Here is a 25622-nt window from a genome sequence, read left to right as displayed (position 1 = left end):
GCGCGCCTTTCCATGAGCTGACATACCTACCTATTATAAGATGCCACGATAAATATTTCCGCTGGAAGGAATAAAAACCGAAAAGACAAGGTATTTTAAAAACTAGAGTAGAAGATATGGGAGGCAATTAATTTTAAAATGTTCAGCAAAATTTGGATAAAAAATGGCGTTTTTTTCAGTATGAGTTTTCTCCCTTAGATGTCACTACTTACAGAGCCAGCTGTTCAACATTCTGACAGTGACATTTGGTGACATTTTCCATTGTTTTTTAATATTGTTGTTCCATTAAAAACAAGGATAACAGTAAAATTTGTTATAAATAATATTATAACGAGATAGAGATAAATAAACAGTGATATCACCACTGTCCATTATACGTGTTATCGTATGTCACAAAGAAACAAATTTGTTGTGCAAAGCGGAATTCTTTATACCCGAATATTTGTGTTTTGTCAAATCATAGAGTCTAGAAGTGACAAAGGATTTTAAAATACTACATAAGTTGGTTTACATATAAAATAGATTTTTCTGTTTTCTCAACAACAGATTTACTGGACTTTTTACTTATTTAGTTCATTATCATTATTTTAGTGGCATCAAGGTAGGTAAATAATCTTTTATCAAAACATATCTTATTTACATTTCTTTTTAGATGCCCATTTTGTATAGTGTTATTTGTCGGGGGAGTACTGTTTTGGTGAAATACGCAACATGTGCTGGTAATTTTGGAGAAGTTACTGAACAAATTATATCTAAGATTCCTCCTCATAATGATAAGCTTACATACTCTCATGGGAACTATCTTTTCCACTATATTCTAGAAAATAGAATTTTATATATGTGTATAACAGATGATGTGAGTATGAATTTTTAGTAAGTTTGTTTCTAATTAAATTAAAAATATTTCTTATTTCAATAAATAATCAACAATGTTTATTGTCATTTTTGAAAATGTTGCTTTATTTTTAATTATGTAGAATTAAAGGCAAACCTTGTGTGTTCATAGTTGAATGTAGGCCTCTCCTAATTTATTCCCATTCTGTCGGTCTTGAGCCTCTTGCAGCCAATTCCCAGCAATTCTTTTGATATCATCTGTCGATCTGTCCATTGTGTAGTTGATCTACCTCTGCTTGTTCTGTCTGCCTGTGGTCTCCACATTGTAATTTTTTAGTGCACCACCTATCATTCATTCTGGCCACATGACCACCCAGTTCCACTTCAGCCATGCTATGTGCTCTACGACATCTGTGATGCCTGTCCTATTTCTTGTTTCTACCTCTGTCTCTTAGAGTCCTCATCTAGCAAGTTCATCATCTCTTTAATTACTGGTTATTCTCTAAATGTGACACTGTTATGCTCCACAATTCTATCAAGTTCTTCTTAGCATTCCCACACTATCCTAGAGACTACTTTAGGGCTCTAGATAACCTCCATAGCCACTTGACTATCTTTGAATATATTGATATGCTTACCTACATTATAACTTTTTCTACACCGTTAAGGTATGCAAAAACAATTTTGCAGAGAATTTTAAGGGCTACAATATCTATGATCTTGAGTTTTTTTTAACATGCTTAAGTTTAAAAGATGAGGGATACTTGGTCCAGGCACTCAAATTATAACTTCTAAGAATCACTGTTCAAAATATGACAGATTTTGTTAAATGCATTACCACACTTTATTAATGCTGTTTTTTGAATATACAGTAGGTGTATGTATAGGTTATACAGTAATTGTTCAAGTACTGATCATTGCTGCTTGCCATTCTTGAGCTTTCTGGGAATGCTAATTTCTGGTAGATCAATTGATGAATAACTTTTATAATGTATTTTGACAGTAGTTCCTCATCTAAAACCCAGAACTTTGATAAATATTTAGTTTTTTTCTATTTATAAGGGATTTCCAAAAACAACTAGAGATACAACATATAAACAGCTTTTTAACATTGTCACATAAAATTAAAGTATTTTATTCTTAAAAGGAATTTGAACGAAGTCGTGCATTTTTATATCTTAATCAAATTAAAAGAAGATTCCAATCCACATATGGAGCAAGTGCAGAGACAGCTATTGCCTATGCTATGAATTCAGAATTCTCAACAGTTTTGGCCACTGAAATGAAACTTTACTCAGAATCTCATGATCTTGACACAATATCGAGAGTACACAGCGAATTAGATGAGTTAAAGAATATAATGGTCAAAAATATAGGTAAGTAATTCCTATCTATTTTTTCTAATACTTGTAAACAAAATCTCACAAAATTATCTTGTATTTAGACTATGTAGGTATAGTAGAAAAATATCACAATATGTCAAGTAATACTTCAAATTCATTTATTAATGTCATTTTGCCAGTAGCCTAACACATGTAAAAATAAAAGCAGAACAATAGTTCTCTTAAAAAATCTTAAATTCTAATTACATAAAAACATTAAAATTTAAATTTAAGATATTCCTCACTACTATAAAATACATTTTTTTATTAAAATTTCCTTAATTTTATTTTTAAACTGAAGTTTGGGAAGATCCTTTATGTTATCAATCAATTTGTTATAAAATTTAATTGCCCAATACCCTGATCCAGTTTGACACCTCTTTACCTACTTTATACCAGATATAATTTTTTCTTCATTTCAAGTTTCATTATGTTCGCTTACCTACTTTATACCAGATATAATTTTTTCTTTATTACAAGAATTACAATTTGCCTGTTCCGTCTTCATAAGCTTTTTGGTATTTTTTTTAGGCCTTTGTTCTCTAAACTGTAAAAATGTTTTTAAATTTATATAAATAATTTGCAAATCATGTAAATAATTGTCTGTATAGCGTATATATGAGCGGTATCTGAAAAGTATCATGACCTTCCTTCATAAATTCGTGCCAAAACATTCCAGCGCACTCTTTGGGTGCTGCAGGAAGCTCAAGACCAACAACTGGAAGAAATTAGGAGAGGATTATGTTTAACTTTGGATGCAGAAGGCTGGATAATGATGATGAACTGTTCACAATGGAAGCTTCCATCCGAACATGCATATTGATTTTTCTCCATTATGAATGTTTTATTGCACCATGAATATTTTGTGAAATAGTTTTTGGCAAAACACAAGATTATATAACTGTGCCAGTCTCCATCATTCCCGACGTAGTACGCTGTGACTTTTTCATGTTTTCAAAACTGATATTACTGCTTAAAGGATAAAGGACATAGAGACGATCGAAACTGGAAAAGCGCTAGGTAGCTCATGTTATTAAGTTGAAGGTGGATTACTTCGAAGGATATCTCAAGATGGATGCTGAAAAATACACCACTATAACTTGTAGAGAGATCATTTGGTTGACCCTGTCAAGTATATCCAAGTACGTCAAGTCGATAAAAATTGTGTGGGTTTCAAGGTTAAATTCCCTGCGTTTTCTTTACAGCTAATTGGCTTATTTCCACTATTACTATTACTATACAAGTATAATTATACAAGTTCTCAGGATTTCGGCAGATCTGCTATGTATAAGCTCTCCGCCAACACCCGATGAGCTCTTGATTTGGCTATATCGAACCCCTTCCATAGCAACAGTAAGTTCTGCGGAAGTTCCTTAATGTGCTTAAGGTTCCTCTGTAGAACGCTGATCGCGATCATCGAGATCTATTTGGGGCAGAGACAGAGTCTGGTCGAAATCGTCTCTCTGCTCGTTCCCTCTATATGTTTATTTGTGGACACGGAAGAGTCGCTCATTTGTTAGTCATCTTCTGGGCCATTTCTTTTTGTTTCATCTCCATTTTATTTTGAAGAGACGGGACGAAATGCTGTAAGACACGACAGTGTCCCATACAATCGCTCAGAGTGTGTCTGATCACTGTTGCATTTCTTATGTAACACTTTTCCCCTGTGTCATGCATTCCATGGTCATGATGATGTTATACCTCGAAATTAAGGAGCGCAATAGTAGCAGCACAAATCTCACTGTATAGTGAATCAGTTGTGGTGCGACTGTCTGGTGATTTGCCGATTGAGCAGATGTGCATATGTGTATGTGTATTGTGTGTTTGGATATGTGTATGCACTATGCACCTGTGTGTGTTATGTTCAATCACAAATCTACAGTTAATGACATAGTCCTGTTTTCAGTTGATTCTCAGGTGTTTATTTGGTTATACCTTATTCACACCTGTAATATGGTCCTACATACCCATAGGACTGTTCACTATTAGCTATTGGGACGTGTATATCCTGCTTCTCATATGGCGAGCTCGTATTCACAGTTCCATACCGGCGCGTTCCATACATGCCTCTGAACCTTTATCTAATTTTAGTATGTTGTGCTATTTCTTTAACAACCGAAAATAAAATTGTTGTTCATTGTATGTTACATTAATGAGCTAAATCTAGTAGTTTTTAGAGTTCTTTACGGTGCGTTATTTAGAAATTATATTATTAACAAATTTTAACATAATTATTGGTACCTACAAATCTATTTTATAAAATCATTGATTTTTAGATAACATTACAATGAGAGGAGAAAAACTAGAACTACTTGTCAACAAAGCAGACGATCTTAATCAAGGGGTAAGTATATCTTATTGATTTACATGAACGTACCTTTCTTTTACCAAACGGATTTTTCGCAAAATTTTAGTAGTAGAGGAAAGGCGCCTAATATTGGATACTTTTTTTTAATTGAATTTTTTCGGGTCAAAAAAACATTTTAGAATAATTGTTTTGTACTTAAAATGTGCTATAACATCAATAAAAATAACTTATGCATACTAAAATATTTATTTCATCATTGAACAATGTAAGTATTAGGCAAAAGTAAAAAATGACATTTTTTCCAAATAAAAAAAAGTTCCTAAAATTGGACACCCTATCCAAAATTAGGAACCTATTTCTAAATACAAAAATCACACACGTAAGTGTTCTTTTTGTCACTACCAGCACACTCTTCATGTGACCATCTGAAGTAATTTGGACACTGTACCCATTTTTCTCCATGTTGGTCCTTTGAATGTTCAGTGCAGAAAATACACTCTGCGTCACTTACTTGATCGGTATCCATATCTGAATCATCATCATAAGAAACGTTTGAGGAATCTGAAGATTCACTTTTTTCTTTTAGTTTCTTCATATTTTTAATTTTGACTATCGTCTTCTTTTTAGTTTTCTATAAAACCTTAAATTTTGGCAACTGTTCTTTATTTTTAAGTGATTCTTTTCTTTAAGAGCGTAGGCGCAAAATTTCGGGCCAATGTTTTTTAAATGCATTCATTTTTTTCGAATCCTGAGAAAACTAATAAGTATTTTTGAAAAATTTAATCGCAGAATGAAAGAATACATTATTACTGAGGGCCGAAAGTCTCTTACTCAGTATCCAGTATTAGGCAACTATCTAATATTAGGCGACTTTCCTTTAAGTCATACCGAAAAAATAAAAATCACTATGCTATTCTCCTGACGGTTTATGATGAGATTAACAGCTCTATAATAGTGGCTACGGGTCGCCGCCCTCCCTAGAAAAATTCACATGTATTTTAAGCCTCTGCACTATATTCGGGGCTGATTTCCCAATGCCCGATAAATGCATCCGGTTACTATGGAAACGACACGCACTAACTATGATTTTTTCGAACTTATCGCTCTACAGGCGCGAACTTACGGCGTTATTCGGGCGTTCAGGAAGCAGCCCGCAGATAAAATTCACCATTCGATTGGTACCAGTTTTTATTTCTTACATGAATGACAAACGATACAACCGATATTTCTACACAAACTCAAACGGTAGTAGTACTTCGCTACTTTTTGGCAGGAAAATACATGAGCGGAGAATACATGACAAGACACTTTATGATGAAGTGACAACTGTTCGTGGGATGCCGCGCGCCGTAAGATACGGTAGGTATTCATGTCGTATAAGCCAGTTGTGACATCTTTCGGGGTTCTCGTCTTTGTGGTACTGAGGGTCGGAAATATATGTATAAATCGGTTCTCACATCTTTCATTGTAACATCTCACTATTTACAGATTCACGGTTATTGATTAACAACATACTTAGTTGACGATGACACGCGGTTAACTTTGAGTTGTCTGGTGACTATTCACTACGAGTAACTAGCATTACACCTGTTTAATTACAATTAACGACTGACTAATGATCTGTTATTATTGACCTCTATTCCTTGTCTAGCTACTTCTATAGTATATCAATCTGTGACGAATCGCTTCGTTACTGGGGCAATTGTTGATATTATTATGCTTAGTTTGCAAGATTCCGCTTTGCTGCAACGAATGTGTTTTTATAACAGACACACATAAGTTATACAATGTGTGCTCTAGATTTCTAATTGCCCTAATAAAATTTGGTAAACAACAATTTAAAAGTATTCTTAAATCGTTGCATTGATCTCAATATTGCTAGGATATATATATGTATATATATATATATATATATATATATATATATATATATATATATATATATTATATTGTATATATTACAACTTAATGACAAAGAAGGTTTTGTCAAATGATTTAATGCTTCTACATTCTAGTTGGATTTATTTTACAATATAACGGCACATGTTGACACATTCTTTCTCGCATTTCGACCGCCATCGTTTTCTGTCCATCCATTCGTCTTCTTTGATGGGTCTATCTCTCATTATGTGCCGTACATTTTCTTCCCAGGCAACTGAAGGCCTTCCCCTTCTTCTTCTTTGTTGTGGTATGTAATTTAAAGCTTTCTTTGGCCATCTATCTTCATTCATTCGCTTCACGTGACCATACCACACTAGTTGTCTCGTTTCAATTCTGTCTACAGTGGAATATACAGTTTTTGTCCTTCTAATATCTTCATTCCTGATATGATCTTTTTTGGATACACCACACGCTCTCCTTAGAAAATCCATTTCTACTACTTCTATCTTTTTTCGTGATCTGCCAAACTTCTGCCCCAGTTCTAAGTCATAATAGGCTCTACCAAGGTTCGATAGATTGTCAGTTTCGTTTCTTGTCTAATATCTTTAGACCATAGTAGATATTATAGAATGTTTACCAATTGTTTTCCCTGCTGCGTTCTGTTTTCGATATCTCTTTTGGTACTGGTTTCTTTAGATATTATAGATCCGAGATATTTATATTCATTACATGTTTTTGTGTTTCTAATTTCTAACTCTGGATCTTCTTCATCATCTCCTATTTTAAGATACTCTGTCTTTGACATATTCATATCGAGGCCCCATTTTTCATATTCTTTCTTTAGTTTTCTAAACATGTAGTCCATGTCTTCCTCATCATTCGCTACGACTACCTGATCATCTGCGAAAAATAAAGTTGTTAGACATTTACCATCGCCTATGTCTATTCCCATTCCGGATACTTGTTTCCCCCACTGCTCTAGCGATGATTGAATATATATTTTAAATAAGGTCGGAGATAAACAACATCATTGTTTAAGCCCCTTTGTTATTGGAAATGATTAAGATATAAAGTTTGCTTCTTTAACGTCACTTCTTGCATTTTTGTATATATTTGCGATAGCATCCACATACTCTCTACTGAGACTTACTTTCGTCAATGTTTGAAACAGTTTTTTCAAAGGTACCGTATCGTATGCCTTCTCTAAATCTACAAACAATAGGTGGGTAGATAGGTTCCTTGCCTTCCGTTTTTCGATTACCTGCTGCATAACGGATATACCATCAGTGCATGATCTTCCTGCACGAAATCCATTTTATTCTTGTATGTCTTCATATTCTGATTCTGTTCTTTCTTTTATTATTCGATCGTACAACCTCTGAGCTGATAACAAAAAGTTATTTCAAAGAAAAAATTATGAACATTAAGAGCGTACGCGCCAAAATTTCTGGCCAATGCTTTTTAAATGCATTCATTTTTTTCGAATCCTGAGAAAACTAATAAATATTTTTGAGAAATTTAAACGCACAATGAAAGATTACATTATTACCGAGGGCCGAAAGTCCCTTAGAATAAACAAAAACTTTCTTTTGAATGAGATATTTGAAATTAACAATCACACTTAATTTTCTCTTCTTTTTCACCCCTGTAACTTACTAAAATAAACATTATAAAAGTTTTTGGGGACTTTCGGCCCTCGGTAATAATGTAATCTTTCATTCTGCGTTTAAATTTTTCAAAAATACTTATTAGTTTTCTCAGGATTCGAAAAAAATTAATGCATTTAAAAAGCATTCTCCCGAAATTTTGCGCCTACGCTCTTAAACAAAGAAACTACCTTTCTTTAAGATATTGATATCTTCTGAAATGCATTTCCAGTGGTTGAAAAGTATGCCTTGAAATTGGAGTTGACAATATTTTACCCGCGGCCAGGAATAACACAAGAAAACGAAAATGTAATCAATTGTTTATCGGTACCTTAAATTTATTAATGTCATCTGGTTTGAATTCAACATTTTGTGAAATAAGTACAGTTTTGATTATTTTAATAACGATGTCAATGACATCTGCAGAAACTGGAAGATGTTTCTCTAAAGACTGACAGCACCTGCCATGTTGTTCATCAAAAAAACTTTATTTGGACAAATTTCTGACTTTAACGAAATGGTGATAGATAGGTTCATCTCCGATAAAACTGAAGGATTGACTTTCATTTTAACAAGTTCGCTTTTACTTTCGTTTTAAGAACTTTATATTTTTGTATTCTCGAATCGGCGCCCTCATGAACAATATTGTCGACATCCTCCACTGTATAGATCTATTGATTTTAAATAGGAATATTGACAGTGTGATCTACAAAGAGGAAGTATTCTTGTATCGGTTAAGAGTGTTCCTTTCCTGGACGATAATGTAATTCTACACCGGTCTACAACGTAGTTGTAGTTTATTAAATCAATCTATTCCTCAATTGCTACTACTGCTGAAGATTCTTGATCTCTATAGCAGTCTTACCATCAACGGTATCTACTGCCTCAAATTTGAATTCAAAGCAGACAAATTAATTTTTTTTTTGTACGAAATTTGAGTGTTGAGGTAAAATAGATATACTGATAATAATTTATTTCAAAATAAAGAATTCTTTCCCATTTATGTTAAAAACAAATTGTTTAAACATTTCAAACTCCTAACGTTCTTTCTTTTACTAAGCATTTTGAGGAGAATCTGCATTAATTTTGGTATTATTCACGATGATTCAGTAGTTTACTGACTCTAGGAATGTGTATAGACATTTATATTACTTTATCAGTTTTTTAGAAGGCAATGACAAAACATTTAATCGTTAATGATTAATGGTTTTAAAAATTTATTCAAAATACTTTTTTTGCCATGCAAATATGATTACGAATAAATAAATTTAATTTGATTTTATGCTAATAATACTATGAATATACAATGATGTAGAAAGGCATAATTTTCTTTAAAACGTTTGTAAGATTACAGATCGGCAATGCTACAATAATTCAAAACGTTTGACAGCTTACTGTGCTAAACGAGTCTAATCTGTAATTCTTCATAAACTTACAGTACATCACAGTTATCGATGGGAATTTTGTAATATTATGCTTTTGTGTAAATTCTTGTCTTTGCGTTCGTCACATTTTGTTATCGCTGAAGATGACGGAGAGGTGTAAGAATCGAATTCTCATTAAATTTCTCTTTAAACTCGAAAATAGTGATACGGAAACTATTCAAAAGATCCAAAAGTCCCTTAGAGATGAAGTATGAATCCTCCTGGTAGTACAAGATCCCACTGCAGGATCACCACGTTCATAACGTACTTAATCAAACTCACATTTTTACATACGTTTAAAATTAGGAGAATACATTGATAATAAACTTTTATCAAATAAAAAGCAGATTTTGAGCACAGTTTTATTAATTAAATCTTACCCAAGTACTTTCGCTTCCTAGAGCATCTTCAGAGGCATCTGAAATAAGCCAAGAAACGTTTTTTTAACTGAAGAAATTAATTAACTTCGATAAAAAACTCGAAGTTGATGTTGATCAAAGTTTTTATGTGATTAGGTTATAGATTACAACAAAACATTAATTACATAAAAACTTTTATCAACCATCAACTTCGAGTTTTTTATCGAGTATTAACTTCATAAGTTAATTAATTTCTTCAGTTAAACAAACGTTTCTTGACTTATTTCAGATGCCCCTGAAGATGCTCTAGGAAGCGAAAGTACTTGGCAAGATTTAATTAATAAAACTGTGCTCGATATCTGCCTTTTATTTGGTCTAAGTTCATTTATTCGAGCATTCAACCTTATATCAACATTGATAATAGGTAGCCAGTCAAAAAGTGGCCGCAAATATTTTGAATTCAATTAATAGTAATTAATTTTTGAAGAAAAGTTTTATTTTATTCATTTATATTTTTTAACTAAAATACCTAGCGTTGCGAGCTGGCTATATCGCTGGCTCATTATTACAAGGTTCTATGTGACATTTTGTATTTACGGAGACAATTAACTCCAAAAGATTTGATAATTTTTCTGGTATTTGGATACTCAATAGAACTTTTTTTTCAAACAAACGGTTCAGCACACATTACTAACTAAAAAAATTTTTAAAAATGATTGTAGGTTCTAGTTTTTGGTATAAAAATAGGGATACAAAAGGTAGTCCAAGTAATACAGAAAAACAGAGTATTAACACCTTTTTATTAATAACTTGGATACATATAAATTTATAGAATTGATATTTTAAAAATGGCTTGAAACATAATAAAAATAATCCGCTTATTACTATTATGGCTACAAGATATTCTAACATAATCGAAAAGAGATCCTAGTTTCTACAAAATTGTCATATAGTAGTTTTTGTCTACCTCGGGCATCCATCGATACATAGATTGAATCGCTTCTATCTTGTTTTTTTGTAACTGGTTTTTCTTTTTGGAGATGCTGGGATGTGCTAACTTATTTTCGGTCCCCTTAGATCTTGTGGTTTTATTGTTTTTTAAGTTAGGAGAGAAAGTAATTGCCTGTGGCTGTGCTACATATGAGATTTTATATTTTTAAGTTCATAAGGGCATCTTGAAAACATTAAATACGTCACTTTATTGCAAGATATTGCACTTTCTTGGAAATTTTTAAAATCATTTTCTTACATTTGAATAATGTGATAAGGTTTTTTTCTGATTACCTTAAGAAGAAGTCGAATCAATGAAATTGGAGAATAATAATCGGCTCTCGAAAGTACGCGGTCAATGCAACTATGCGCATTATCGATTTCTTGTACACATGAATGACCAGGGGTAGAAAATTTCATTGTAATATTTTTTAAATTTAGATGTTCTTATATAAAATACCCTAGAGCGTAAAAATCACTGAATTCCTATTTTGCGGAACACAGCTATCTGACCACAGGATTAGTTCTGTTATATTAGGATTATCACATCTAACACCCTTTCTTATATTTTGTAAAGCGAACTAGCGTTGTCATTAGTAGATCTTCCCATCATTTTCTCGGTCCAAAGAGCATAATACACATCCTTGGAAACAGAAAAGTAAGCAGTGAGATTGTAAATGTTAAATTTAGATTTGTAAAAGAAATTGCTTACTTCTGCTTTTGGTAAGCTTAGCACATTTTGGAGATTTAAGACAACACTGGAGTGAGTTCTACTCTGTCACGATTTCTTTCTTCTAGAGCAGCATTCTATTCATCATTACCAATATTAAACGATACTCTTCACACAAGTCGCACCTATCCTTCTTGGGAATGTAAAAATATAGGTTAAAATTATTGCAAAAGATTTGTCGATATGCAGATTCTAATACTGGTTGTACTTGTTTTTCATCGGCAAAACTTTGTCTTGATGTCTTGACTACTCTTGTTTGGGATGTTAGTTGTAGGATTTTTTTTTCTCGTGTCCCGTATATATAGGTTTCTGGCTTATTGATAATGAACCGCAATAGAACAACTTACAAACCTGGACACTTTTGTCCAGGTATTTGTAAATTTTCTTCGCGATGTGGCTTCTTCTTTTCCTTTTCGGCGTCATTCTGGTAGAAATCTCTTCGTTGTGTTGATAATAAAAAGTTTTTTTTTTATTAGCAGACAACTTCTCGAACATTTTTTGACGATCTTTATTTGTTAGTATTTGACTACATTTAAAAAGGCACTTATGTAGACAGTCTTTCATTTCCTTGGCAGACTTTGCTGGGACTGTTTTATTTCTTTTCGATACATATTCTAGTCCTTGATCAAAGAGTTTCTTTCTCTTGTTGCACTTCCAATTTTCTGCGTATCTGTGTCGCCTACGACTTCTGTTTTCTTAGAAAATGGAAAAATATTTTATTCACTACTTACATTAAAACGATAATATAATAATAATAAAAAATTCTCGATGTTTGTAAAAAATATATTTTCTGAATAGTTTTCCCATTTTTCATATTCTTTCTTTAGTTTTCTAAACATGTAGTCCATGTTTTCCCCATCATTCGCTACGACTACCTGATCATCTGCGAAAAATAAAGTTGTTAGAAATTTACCACCGCCTAAGTCAATTCCTATTCCGGTTACTTGTTTCCTTCACTGCTCTAGCGATGATTGAATATATATTTTAAACATTGCCGGAGATAGAAAACATCTTTGTTTAAGCTCCTTTGTTATTGGAAATGATTCAGATATAAAGTTTCCTTCTTTAACGACACTTCTTGCATTTTTGTATATATTTGCGATAGCATCCACATACTCTCTACTGAGACCTACTTTCGTCAATGTTTGAAACAGTTTTTCAAAGGTACCGCATCGTATAATATCTTCTCTAAATCTACAAACAATAGGTAGGTAGATAGATTCCTTGCCTTTCGTTTTTCGATTACCTGCTGCAGAATGTATATACCATCGGTGCACGATCTTCCTGCACGAAATCCATTTTGTTTTTCTATGTCTTCGTATTCTGATTCTTTCTTTTATTATTCGACCGTACAACCTCTTCACTGAGCTGATAACAGTTATTCCCCTATACTTAGATCATTTGCTCGTATCCCCTTTCTTGAATATTGAGCTGATGTATCCAACATTCCAATCATCAGGGATATTTTTTTCTTTTAAGCATTTGCTAAATAGTTGAACCAACATCCCATGTAATATTTTTGGTCCATACTTTACCAACTCAATTGGGATGTGTCCAGGCGACTACCAAAAGGGCACTACACAGTATCTTCATTAATAATGAACGTATAAGGGCATACGAGATATCGTAGGGTACTATAGATAACATTAGATTTACTATTGTTCTGAAGCTATTTTCTTGTGGCATTTTAAATTAATTACTATTTAAATGGGAATAAGCCACAATTAAAGGTTAAAATACGTTTATTGACGTTTCAATTTCCACTTGAAGAATTTTCAAAAAAAAAGAACGATTTCCGAAGTGGAAATTGAAACGTCAATAAACGTATTTTAACCTTTAATTGTGGCTTATTCCCATTTAAATAGTAATTAATTAGATTTACTATAAGACAAACTTTCATTTATTGACTTAAAGAAGGCCTCTGGCTGTATACAAAATAAACAACTGAACGATTCCTAACATATCAAATGAATGGGGAGGATATAACGAATATATTAAGATAGAAAAAATAAACAAGGCGACTACCAAAAGGGCACTACACATCGTCGTCACATATTTGGTTGCAGCAGGACTTAAGTTTTAAAGTGTTCAGCCACCTTTGCATCTTCATTTGAATTCAGCTTTGGCCAGTGATACCTCCGAGGAGAGCATTAAGAGTTTGTAGTCTATATTAACTTGAGGACTGTTGTGATCTGTCATCTCAAATAATTTTATAAGGTATCTTTCTCAAATTTGTTTTTTTTTATCATCATCTAACCCTATTTCATTAGTTTAATCAATTATTATTGACAATTGTTTGGATTTCCACAGGTCTCTGTCCTCCTTAATTTTCTTTTTTCTTACGTATAAATAAAACCGTTAAAATAATGTCTATCGCCCTTATGCCATTCTAACTATGTATCCTGTCCATCTTCATTTTACTCTGGCTATCCTTTCGATGTATATAAGTGAAGAGATTAAGTGAATCAAACGTGGTTTAACTAACTTTATTTTAACTTACTCGACCAAAAAAACTCACCTATATTACAAATATCATAAATTCTGAGTACATTAATACTTATCGCTTATAATTCACACATATATAACTTCCGAAAACATTTCGTCGAAACTGATAATCTAATGCGGACTCGGCGGTTTATATAAACATATCGTAATTTATGGAACCTTACACGTCGTTTACCACAAAGCCGAGAACATATATGTCACACAAAGACGTTTGAGATTTAATTTCAATGTGGAGCTCCAACTATCCGCTTATACATATTTCGACCTTATTAGGTCTCCTCAGAGCGAGAGTAGCTCTGAGCATAGCCTAAATGAATTCTTATAAATGAGCTATATTATTTCACCGAGTCAGTGTAGGAGACTCTTGTCTTTTGGTTCAAAATTCACGTTGAAAGAGTAAATTTAAATATTTTTTTGATTTAAGTGATATTGTATGTTTTCCCAAAAAACATTAAATAATTTTTATTTATGACATGGAAATTATTATTTAGTAGTCCCTTATCACCATTTTGCGAAAAATGAAATCACACTTTTCATGCCGAATGTCACGTTAGTCATTGTCTAAGAAATTCATTCGTAAACAGAAAATGGCACACGTTACTTATTTTAATATTGATATTATGATTTGTTTCAGTCGGTCACATTTAGAACTACGAGCAGAAACCTAGCCAGATCAATGTTCTGGAAAAATATTAAGATGTACGTCATCATTGGCGTCGTTATTGCTGTGATCGTCTATTTTATCATCTCCATTTCTTGCGGAGGCTTATTGTGGCAAGGATGTATTTCGAAAAAATAATTACCAACAAATATATTAGTGGACTTAAGATATGATATAGTATTAGGGAAAATACTTTTTATTTATAATGTTCGAATCATGATTTTATTGAATTTTACCATGCAGCAGGTGTGAGAGATTTATTTAAATGTTGTTTTTAATGTTAAAAATTATTTTTGGATCTGAGAATTACCAGTTGTACAAAACCCAAGAACAGTAAATATGAATAATTGCAGTATTAATAAAAAACGTGTTGAGGCTTTGATCCACAATTTTCATATAATTGAGAACTTTGCAGCAGCGAGTATATGAAAAAATAAATTATCACTTTAACACTATTAGTGTCAGTTGCTTCTATCGTTTTAAAAATTATACATATGAGGAAGTAACTGTTGTAGACAAAGTGATTTATTTTATCTGATTCATGCACAAAAAAAATATTACCCATGGTAAAAGCATGTTAAAAACCACCTTTACATGCAAAATAACTTATTTCCACTATAATGGTCCATGCTAACCAGTTTATTTCCAGCCAACCAATAGGAGGTCTGCAAATGCCACTCAGCTGACCCAGTGAGACTTACAAGTTTGAGGTTATGTGAGGGTTTATTGTCAAAGTATTTAAAAACAATTAGTAATTACTTTATTATTTAAAGAATATTGGATGGGGCAGATGAAAGTGTAAGTGGTGGTGAAGGAAATGAAGGGACTAGAAAGAGAAGAGTTTTTGTAATAGTAGTTTTTGTACCGTTTAAGCACAACAATAAACGTTTCACGTTCGTAAAAATAAGATCTATTTACATCAGCGCTTTCAAAGAAGAGTTTTATACAGTTCCAGACACGAAAAGACATGCCAGTCTGATTCATATAACACAAATCAAAAGACATAGGCCTAGGTCAGTAAACAAAAACAAAAAGAAAAAACCTGGACCTGAGGGAAAGTACTTAATATAATACTTTTTTCCAACTGTCTCTGGTGCATATACTTTTGTATATTTAAAGCTTTTTCGCACTGTTATTGGTATTGAAGAAACTATAATAAAAACAGCCAAATAAGTGCATTTTGGGTTTGCTGTTGAAGGGAAAAGAGGAGGTGACTAAGATTATATCTGAGTAGTGAGTTAAGTATTAGTAAACTAAGTAAAATATTAACATAGGTTTTAAGTCACCTGCCTCCGATACTTACAGTACGTGCTGCCTTTTCAAAGAATAAATTAAAAGTGCACCAGCACAGTCTGCTGAAAGGCGCAGCTAATGGTTGAATAGCAGATTCATTTAAGAAGAGCAAAGGCGTTTTATGAGTACATGGAAATGGATCTTTCTCATTCTGTTAATAAGCTTGTTTAGCGATGGTTGTGTTTCTTAAAATAAAAATAATATTGTTCTGAGAACACTGATTCATTTTTTGGAAACACACAAAACATCAATCCAAGAATTTTATTGTATTTTGCTGTACACGGACATAGTTTTTACCCGCCGACCGTGTTTTTAGAAGAGCAAAAAAGCAGTTGCGAAAAAAAACCCATAATTTTAATTTAACAGGAATACCACGACCTCTACAGTGGTATAGGCAAGGTAAGAGCACTAGGAGAAGATTGACCATTTCTTGATACTAAGAAGCTAAGTTACTACTATAAGGAAATCCAATCAACTAGTGAACTGAAGAGAATTGAAATACGCTACCGGGCACAAGAAGAAATTGAACACCTCCGTTAAAAGGGAAAGGAAAAAAGTCTTTTATATCTTTAAGAAAGAAAGGAAAAAATAATCTTAAGCAAGTGAGACTGGAAGAACTCACATTTCCTCATATATTAACCAAAGAAAAGACAAAGATGTTCACAAACTTAAAAAAGAATGTTTTTCTGACCCACGCCTTGGTTGGTACAAAAGTTTCATCTTTGATGAACCCACTACAGTAGCTGCTGGTGAGGAGCAGTAAGTAATGAGTTACTGTCTCGACGATGAGTGCTGTGACTTCCATAATAAAAAAAACTGTCTGTTGCATTTACTACCTATTATGACAATATTTGTCACTTAGGTAAGGACTATATTATTATTTTATAAAAATATAATTTCATTCAGAAAACCATTGTTCCTTTACTTTATTGCTTTGCTTTTTTACTTTATCTTATGTCCACAATATTTTACATACAAAACAACTTATTTCCAGTGAGTTAGTGCAAAACGTCTTATTGCCAAAACAAAATCAATTTTTTAAACCATTTTTTGGCTACCCCAACTGAAAGAAGTGTTTTAATCTCATGTTTGGAACCAATATTATTGCATAACATTGACTAGAACTTATTATCCTCTTTTCAGAGCAAAGCTACAAGTTTTTCACCCTCTCTGGAAAATTACTTACTTGTGACTTAAGCTTGTTTGCATTTTACCTCCTCATATGTACATTATATTAATCCTGGCAGTACTCAAATTGTCTACGACTTTTTGTTGTATTTTCAATTTAGATCTTCCAATTCTGGAATTGATCGTTATTGTATTGATGTATCACTAATCAATCTTCTGCCTTCTCCATTGACGACTCACTAAAATTGTGGCAAAATAGTTTTACAATAGGTTTTATTAGACTGGTTAATCTTGTATTCCTCGTATTTGTAAAATTTCTCTTTTTTTGGTATTGGGACAAATATTGAACTCGTCCATATTTTTATTAGATTTTTATAATTTCAATTAATACATTGCCTTCTATTGCCAATAGGACTTTTCGTCAAAAAATAGTGTCAGCCATTTTTTTCGAACAGATATTTTGTAAACAAACAGATTAGGTTAGTAATATAAATAATATAGAATTATATAAAAAATACCAAAGAAAGTCTAGTTATTGAAAACAGGCAAATCAATTTTTTTAATCGATTATTATTATACATGTACGAAAAAAAAAAGAACGAAGCGCTGTTGGTATAAAATATGTAAAAATAAAGCCTCTAAATCATTTAAAGACAATAAATATATTATTTTATAAATTTTCTTTTCTTTATAAACAATGTTATTTCTTTATTGAATAATAAATATTTCTTCATAAATTTATAAACCAGTACGTATTACGTATAATATATATTATACGTCATTGTCAAATCTGTCTGTACGAAAAACATGGCGGCTGATGATAAGTCCTACTGATATATTGCCTTTCACCAACTACTAGAGCAAGACGGATTTAGGAGTGGCTTTGGAGAAGTCATTGATTGAGAAAGCATTTTGTTCAGTCAAGTATAGCTCCATATTAAGAGCTCTTACAGGGTGCTGTATTGATCATAGGTACACAACTCTTCTTCGGAACATATATAATGGCGCAACAGCTGTATTATGAATAGAATGTACTAGGGCGACACAAACACATTTCCCTTGGAGATGGGCATTAGGCAAGGAGACACCATCTTTCTTAAATTATTCACCGCTTTTTTAAAGAGCGCTATGAGAAAAAACGGGGTGTGGCACTCTGGGAGTGACCGAGGAGGGGAAGCATAGCTTTCTTATCGTCTACCCACGGAGCGATGGGTTTTAATTTAATTTATGTTATTTTATTAGGAAACATGCATGGGACTGCGTTTACTACTACATTCAACTAATGGCACGTAAATTGAACAAGTGTATACCTATAAGTACCTGGGCCACGCGATTAAATTAGGAAGGTACAATAAACAACAAAGTTAAACAGAAGAATATGACTAACATGGGCAGCTTACGAAAACTGAAGGAAGGCTTTAAATCAGATATTTCCATGTGCTTGGAAAGGAAAGCCTTTGATCAGTGTGTACTCCCAGTTCTAACGTATGGAGCAGAAACATTGACCTTTAATGGAGAGGTTAATTTTGAATATATTCTCAAAGGCAAATTCAAATCAAATAGTTACGAGAAAAACCGCGTTACTAACGCAGATAAAAGAATTACAACGCTGAAATGGAACTGGTTAGGACATGTCAGAGTCAGAGATGGAAGATAAATAGGTACTCCCAGGCGGTATCCACCGTTATTCATTGTATAATTCATTGGGAAGAAGTAATTATCAAGAAATATATAAAGGAAATACGTTTTCGCTGGGTCTGATAGCGCCTTAATAACACTATACGAATACATCAAATACTCCGATACCATGTTTAGAAGTGATCGCGTAAACGACCAATAATACATATATGGTATTTCTCAGACTGTATTAAATTAGTAATTATTTTAGATCTGAAAACTTTAAGAGCAGCTATAAACAATTTGTAGAAGACAACAATTAAAGACATTATGGAAATTATAAAAATTTGAAAAGTATATCAGAAAAAATTATCTATTCAACATCAATATCAGCAATGCAAAATTTACTGCCTCTAAAATTGTTTTAATAATTTCGATGGTCTAGCGGTAATATCACTTTTTATATAAACATTTTTTATATTAATTTAAAAACAATCACTTTTATTGATCCCGAACTATGTAGTATTAGACAAGAAATAGTTAAAAAAAAAATCTTTTTCTGTGGATATACATTGGAATAATGTCTCCTCGTTTAGAGATTTTAATGTAGCTATTTTTTTGTGGCATTGTAATATAATTTAATATTTTTATTGGAAATTAACCACAATTTCAATTTGAAATAAACGTATTTCAAACTGAAATGCAAAAATACTTAATAGACAAAAGTAAAATACTAAATATTTGCCATTTTCTAGCAAATCCGTCGCACGTCATCTAATATGACGTTGTCATTTGTGCACAGCGTTGTCATATTGTCGGGATAGAAGAGATTATAGGAAATTAGGACATAATGATGATGTTAAAATTTTTTGCAGACCTGTTTTATCAACTATTTAATTGATTGATTAGATTCGTATTTAAACGCGCTTGTGCTTGCCACCATTTTTTTCGAGTTTTAAAGTTACATTACTAGAAACTAATTATTTGAAAATTGAGGCTTTTTATTTTAACATCCTCATTATTACTAAGGTTTTTGGAGAGTTTTGACCTTTCTAACCTTATACTTCCATTTTTTTCTATTCTTTACTGCTTGATGATCTCTCTCTATCCACATCCTGATCTATATCATTTCTGTATCAAAAATAGTATATATACTATTTGTAATAGCAAATTCTGTTGTTCTTTAAATAATCAGAATTTTGCTTAAACTTATGATATTGTATATGTTACTGTAAATAGGCCATCGATCTATTTTGCTTATGGCTGTTTATGGTTTTCCTAGATATTTTTTTCTCAGTATTAAGAATGTATGCCATTGAAATAAATTGTGATTTTCAATTCTCATTTTTATTCTTATCTATGACAAAAAGTTGAAATTTTGATTGGCTGTTCTAAATCACAAGTGATATTGTTTCTGTTCCATCTGCTGTTTTGACTGTTAAATGTGAATACAATTTATTATTATATTCTTATTTTATAATTCAAATATATTAAGGTTATATTATATTTGCTAAGTAATACTTTATAGTTAATGTTTAATAAATTTTACAAATATCTTTGTTATTTATTAGTTAATTTTTTATTTTTAACCTTATCCTTTTCCATGATACTATAACAAACAAGGTATGCTCACTTGCCGTTCTAATTATAATCGACTTTGCGCATGACGTCATTGCGAGACAAAGCCAGGGGACTTGTGTGGATCTTATTTTAACGATGCATCATCTGGCAACGTTGTTCCATTACTGTAATGAACAACTTCGAAACTTAATCTGTTAACGGTAAGTATACCTCGATACCATATCGTGCACTAAGAAGTCATTACTAGTTACTTTCTGTGAAAACGTGGTTTGAAAATTAATAAGTAATTTGTAAAATTAATTAAAGAAATATATTATCTTCGATTTGATTTTGTGTATTAAAAACAAAATAGATATTGCTACAAAACATAAATTAAATATAAAAGGCCGGTAAAATGTAATGAATTTGAAACATAAGTAAAAGCAGGTCATACTTCAGACTTTATGAATATCATTTAGACATTTATTTTACAATCTTCGTGATTTTTCTCTTGCGGATATTGTAATAATTATCTTTAATATTTTTATTTAGAATTAGTATTAAATAAATTTTACATATAAAAAAAGTAATTTTACATCTTTGCTAACATTTACGTATTTTGCAGCTTCTGTTAGGTTTTTTAAATAATTTTTAGTTATTTTTAATTTGTTGTTGTTGCCATTATAACTACTAAAAATATATTCCAGTTCACTACATTTAGTTACAAATTCCAGTGTTGGTTTGAGTAAACCACCCTCAGAAACGTGGTTTACCCAAGTAAACGATTTATCGTTAGCGTCCGGAATATATCCAAGTATTTCTTTTTTTTTGTAACTTAAATGCAATGAAACCGGCTAAATTTTCCAATCAATCCCATTCCAGGTCTTTTATATTCGAATTAATAAAATTCTGATTACTATCAATTAAAATTTCAGGGTTAATTTCTGTATCACCACTAGGAAGGTTTAGCGAGGAAAAGATCTCTTCAGTAACAATTTCATAATAATTAATTATACTATTAGCAGTAATATTCCACTACAGTTTTTCTTTTGAACAATCTGTAAAATGTTTTGATCATATTCTCGCGGTTTCTACATTAAATTTGTCTCGCTTAAAACACTTGAAAACCCATACTTTACGCATTTGTTTGTCTCTAGGAAACACAAAAAAAGACACTTCGAAAAAGATTTACTTTTTTTATTATAATTTTTTAAACAACCCACGACTGCACAATACATTATGGCAACCAAATAATTAGTCTTCTTTAAAAAGTAGCTACAGGTAGTCGAGAGGAAGTTGCGTACGATAAATAAATTAGGTGATATTAACACAGTAAACTGAATGTTTTCACCACAAAATTTATGTAACAATATAATATACAAAGTCTTTACTACATCAATGAATAAATAAAAATATCATTCATTAAGTTTTGAAGCACACAGGATAGCAATAGATAGAGCATTTAACTTGACATCATTAAAGTTGTCTCGGGCTTACGTCACAGGTGTGCGAGAGAGATGCAAGAACATGCGCGTTGACTTATCTTGCTAGTTATAGCAATTATAAAGGGTGTTTTTTTTAGAGGTATAGAACTTTAAAGTGGAATAAAACAAAGATTATTTTTTATATGAACAGGAAATTAACTTTATTTGAAAGATAATTTTTTGACATTATCCATCTGGAGGTCCAATTTTCGACGACTTTTTTCACTATTTGTGGCCGTATATCGGCAATAACGCGGCGAATGTTGTCCTCCAGTTCGTCAATCGTTTCAGGCTTATTGGCATAGACTAGCGACTTCACATAACCCCACAGAAAATAGTCTAACGGTGTTAAATCTCACGACCTTGGAGGCCAATTCACGGGTCCTAAACGCGAGATTATGCGGTTACCAAACGTTTCCCTTAATAAATCCATTGTGACACGAGCTGTGTGACATGTTGCGCCGTCTTGCTGAAACCACAGCTCCTGCACATTATGGTTGTTCAATTCAGGAATAAAAAAGTCAGTAATCATGGTTCTATAGCGGTCACCATTGACTGTAACGTTCTGACCAGCATTGTTTTTGAAGAAGTACGGACCAATGATTCCACCAGCCCACAAAGCACACCAAACAGTCAATTTTTCTGGATATAGTGGTTTCTCAACATAGGTACACTTGAGGATTATCTTCACTCCAAATACGGCAGTTTTATTTGTTGACGTAGCCATTTAACCAAAAGTGAGCTTCGTCGCTAAACAAAATTCGCTTATGCAAGTCGGGATCAACGGCAATTTCGTTTTGGGCCCATTCACCGAATCTACGCCTTGCTAGGTGATCGTGTGGCTTCAATTCCTGCACGAGTTGAATTTTGTAAGCACGCAAACCAAGATCTTTTCGCAAAATCTTCCATAAAGTGGATGGACACATATCCAACTGCTGTGCACGATGGCGTATAGACTGATTCGGGCCTTCCTCTATACTACGCTCAACAGCAGCAACAACATCTTCTGTACGCACTGTACGACGTCTCTGTGGATGCGTATTAAGAGTGAACGTGGTGCGAAAACGTTCCACAGTTGATCGAATTAATTGCTCATTATGTATACCATAAAATGGACGTAATGCGCGATACGTATTCCGAACAGAACTATGATTTTCAAAATAAATTTGCACAATTTGAAAGCGTTGTTCAGGCGTCAGTCTATTCATATTGAAATGTCAAACTAAAGTAAATAATAATCACCTGACAGCTGTCAAAATGGCCGCCCCTTAAAAACTGTTGCCAACTTCTATTTCTATACCTCTAAAAAAAAACACCCGTTAGTATCAGTATCATGATCCTTTTCTAGAAAAAAAGCCTACGTGTGGTAATTATAATAAATTTAAGGTAGGCAAAATAGATACAGAAAAATACAGGAAAGGAAAGTAAATTAATCAAGCTTTCCAATATGATTGATTTTCTTTAGGATTGGTTATGTTATACATTAAAGTTAATAATAGAAGGACATAATAATGAATTTGTAGCGTATGAAGCTTACATGGCTGCAAATTTTATGGGAATAATTCTACGTTAATAAAATTAGGCCTGAAATGCCTAAGATCAAACTTAGGAAAGCCTATAATAATCTCATTGAAGGATAAAGATGGAAAAGAAATAAGAGAAAAGAACGAAATCCAAAAAGTTACTCAAGGGTTTTACCGTGATTTATGTTCCTCAAACAAGAACCCAGATAACACTGCAAAGGAAGATCTTAAGAGAAAGATAAAGAATGTCAACTCAGAAATACTCCATAACATAGAATCCTTCGAAATAAAACAAGCTATGGCACAACTAAAGCACAATAAGACTCCGGGCCTAGATGGAATACTTGTAGAAATGTTGAAGGAGGGGAGTGAAATTATTCTCGAAGGATTGAAAAATTTTTTCAACAAATGTCTTCACAGAGGAGAAGTCCCAGAGGATTGGAATGAAAGTTTGACAATACTTCTCTTAAAAAAGGGAGTCAGGAGTGATCTGAAGAATTAGAGGCCAATCTCCCTGCTGTCCCAAATGTACAAACTGTTTATGAGAGTAATAACTAACAGGTTAACGTCGAAACTCGATAGATATCAACCGGTAGAGCAGGCGGGATTACTCAAGGGTTACAGTACAGCGGATCATCTTCTTACAGTCAGAGCGCTAATAGAGAAAGCCAATGAATATCACTTGAACTTATACATTGGCTTAGTTGATTATGAAAAGGCATTCGACTCCATAGAACTTTGGACAATAGAAAGAGCTATGAACAACTGCAGGATAGACTCCCGATACAGAATGTTCATACATAATATCTACAAGAAAGCTACAATGAAAATACAAATAGATGCGAAAACCAAAGCTATACCAATCAACAGAGGAGTTCGCCAGGGAGATGTTATCTCACCAAAGCTATTTATACTTGGACTGGAAGACGTGTTCAAAGACATTAACTGGGTAGATAAAGGAATAAATGTTAATGGAAGAAAACTGAGTCATTTGAGATAGCTGATGACATTGTAATATACGCTACAAGTTTCGAAAAACTTCAGACCTTAATGACGCAACCATTTCAAGCTTCGGAAAAAGTAGGTCTTAAGATGAACTTGGAAAAAACTAAAATAATGACAAATACGCCGAACATTAGAGAAATAACGTTGAACTGCATAAATTTAGAAATATTAAGCGAATACATCTACCTGGGACAGATAATGAAAGTTAACAAAAAAAATCAAACTGCCGAAATTACCAGAAGAATAAAGTTAGCATGGGCAGGATTTGGAAAACTGAGTTGGATCTTGAAAAGCACTAAAATAGAACAATATTTAAAAACCAGAGTTTATGATCAGTGTATCCTCCCTATACTCACGTATGGTTCACAGACGTGGACACTCACCAAGTCTAATGTGGATAAAATAGTAAAAGCACAAAGAGCGATGGAAAGATCAATGCTCGGGGTGAGACTTATAGACAAAAATACAAACAAATGGATTAGAAGCAAAACCAAAGTAAAAGACGCAGAAGAACATGCTGCCAAATTAAAATGGAGCTTCGCAGGACACAATGCCCAACTAAAGGATAAAAGATGGAACCACGAAATACAACAATAGAGACCATGGTTAGGAAAGAGAAGCAGAGGAAGACCACAAATGAGATGGTCTGATGAGATTAAGAAGATCGGAGGACACAACTGGAAGCAAGTGGCGCAAAATAGAAAACACAGGATTGATTTGGGAGAGACCTATATCCAAAGTTGGATTACTTAAGGCTGAAGAAGAAGAGAGAATCTTCTTCTCAGGATGCCTATTTGACAGCAGCTCTAAATCGTGACTTTATTGACAGCAGCTCTAAATAACGATGTAGTCGATTTTCCGTACCATTGTCTTTGTTTAGCCATGATATTCTTCTTCTATCAGGACCACGTTTACCTTGGATCTTTCCCTGAATGATGAGATGCAAAAGTTCATATTTTCAGGGTGTCGCATAATGTGACCGAAGTATTCTAGGGTGCGTCTCTTTATTATATTGACCAATTGTGTTGTTTGGTTCAGCCGTTCAGCTAAGGCCTCCTCATTTCTAACTTTGTTGTCCCAGCTAAACTTTAGTAGTCGTCTGTATACCCACATCTCAAAGGCTTCCAAGCTTTTAAGCATGGCCTCACTTACAGTCCACCAGTTACGTAGCCAGGGGGTCCGGACAAACCCGAAATATTCTCAAATATTGATGATTTTAAAATTCAATAAATACGTAAAAAATACCTATTAAATTATACAATTTAATAAATATTCTGATTTTTGTGATGATT

General features: G+C 32.8%; 1 protein-coding gene across 1 annotated transcript; it reads left to right on the top strand.

Annotated features, from left to right (window-relative positions):
• The first annotated feature begins 243 nt into the window (after positions 1-243).
• Positions 244-20314, top strand: Vamp7 (Vesicle-associated membrane protein 7). The gene is made up of 5 exons (XM_072532761.1): positions 244-601; positions 653-856; positions 1982-2210; positions 4493-4560; positions 14694-20314. The coding sequence occupies exons 2-5, from the start codon at positions 653-655 to the stop codon at positions 14856-14858; spliced, it is 666 nt and encodes a 221-aa protein (XP_072388862.1). The 5' UTR covers positions 244-601; the 3' UTR covers positions 14859-20314.
• Positions 20315-25622: the final 5308 nt, after the last annotated feature.

Source organism: Diabrotica undecimpunctata, chromosome 5 (assembly GCF_040954645.1).
Source record: "Diabrotica undecimpunctata isolate CICGRU chromosome 5, icDiaUnde3, whole genome shotgun sequence".
Lineage (NCBI taxonomy): Eukaryota > Metazoa > Arthropoda > Insecta > Coleoptera > Chrysomelidae > Diabrotica > Diabrotica undecimpunctata.
The sequence above is the reverse complement of the archived record's forward strand: the minus strand, read 5'-3'. Positions and strand labels throughout refer to the sequence as shown.

Bases quoted from the DNA above. Each gene is read 5' to 3' on its own strand.
- Vamp7 (XM_072532761.1), top strand. From the start codon at position 653: ATGCCCATTTTGTATAGTGTTATTTGTCGGGGGAGTACTGTTTTGGTG. The intron at 2,211-4,492 runs GTAAGTAATTCC...ATTGATTTTTAG, and splicing joins TATAATGGTCAAAAATATAG to ATAACATTACAATGAGAGGA. The intron at 4,561-14,693 runs GTAAGTATATCT...GATTTGTTTCAG, and splicing joins CAGACGATCTTAATCAAGGG to TCGGTCACATTTAGAACTAC.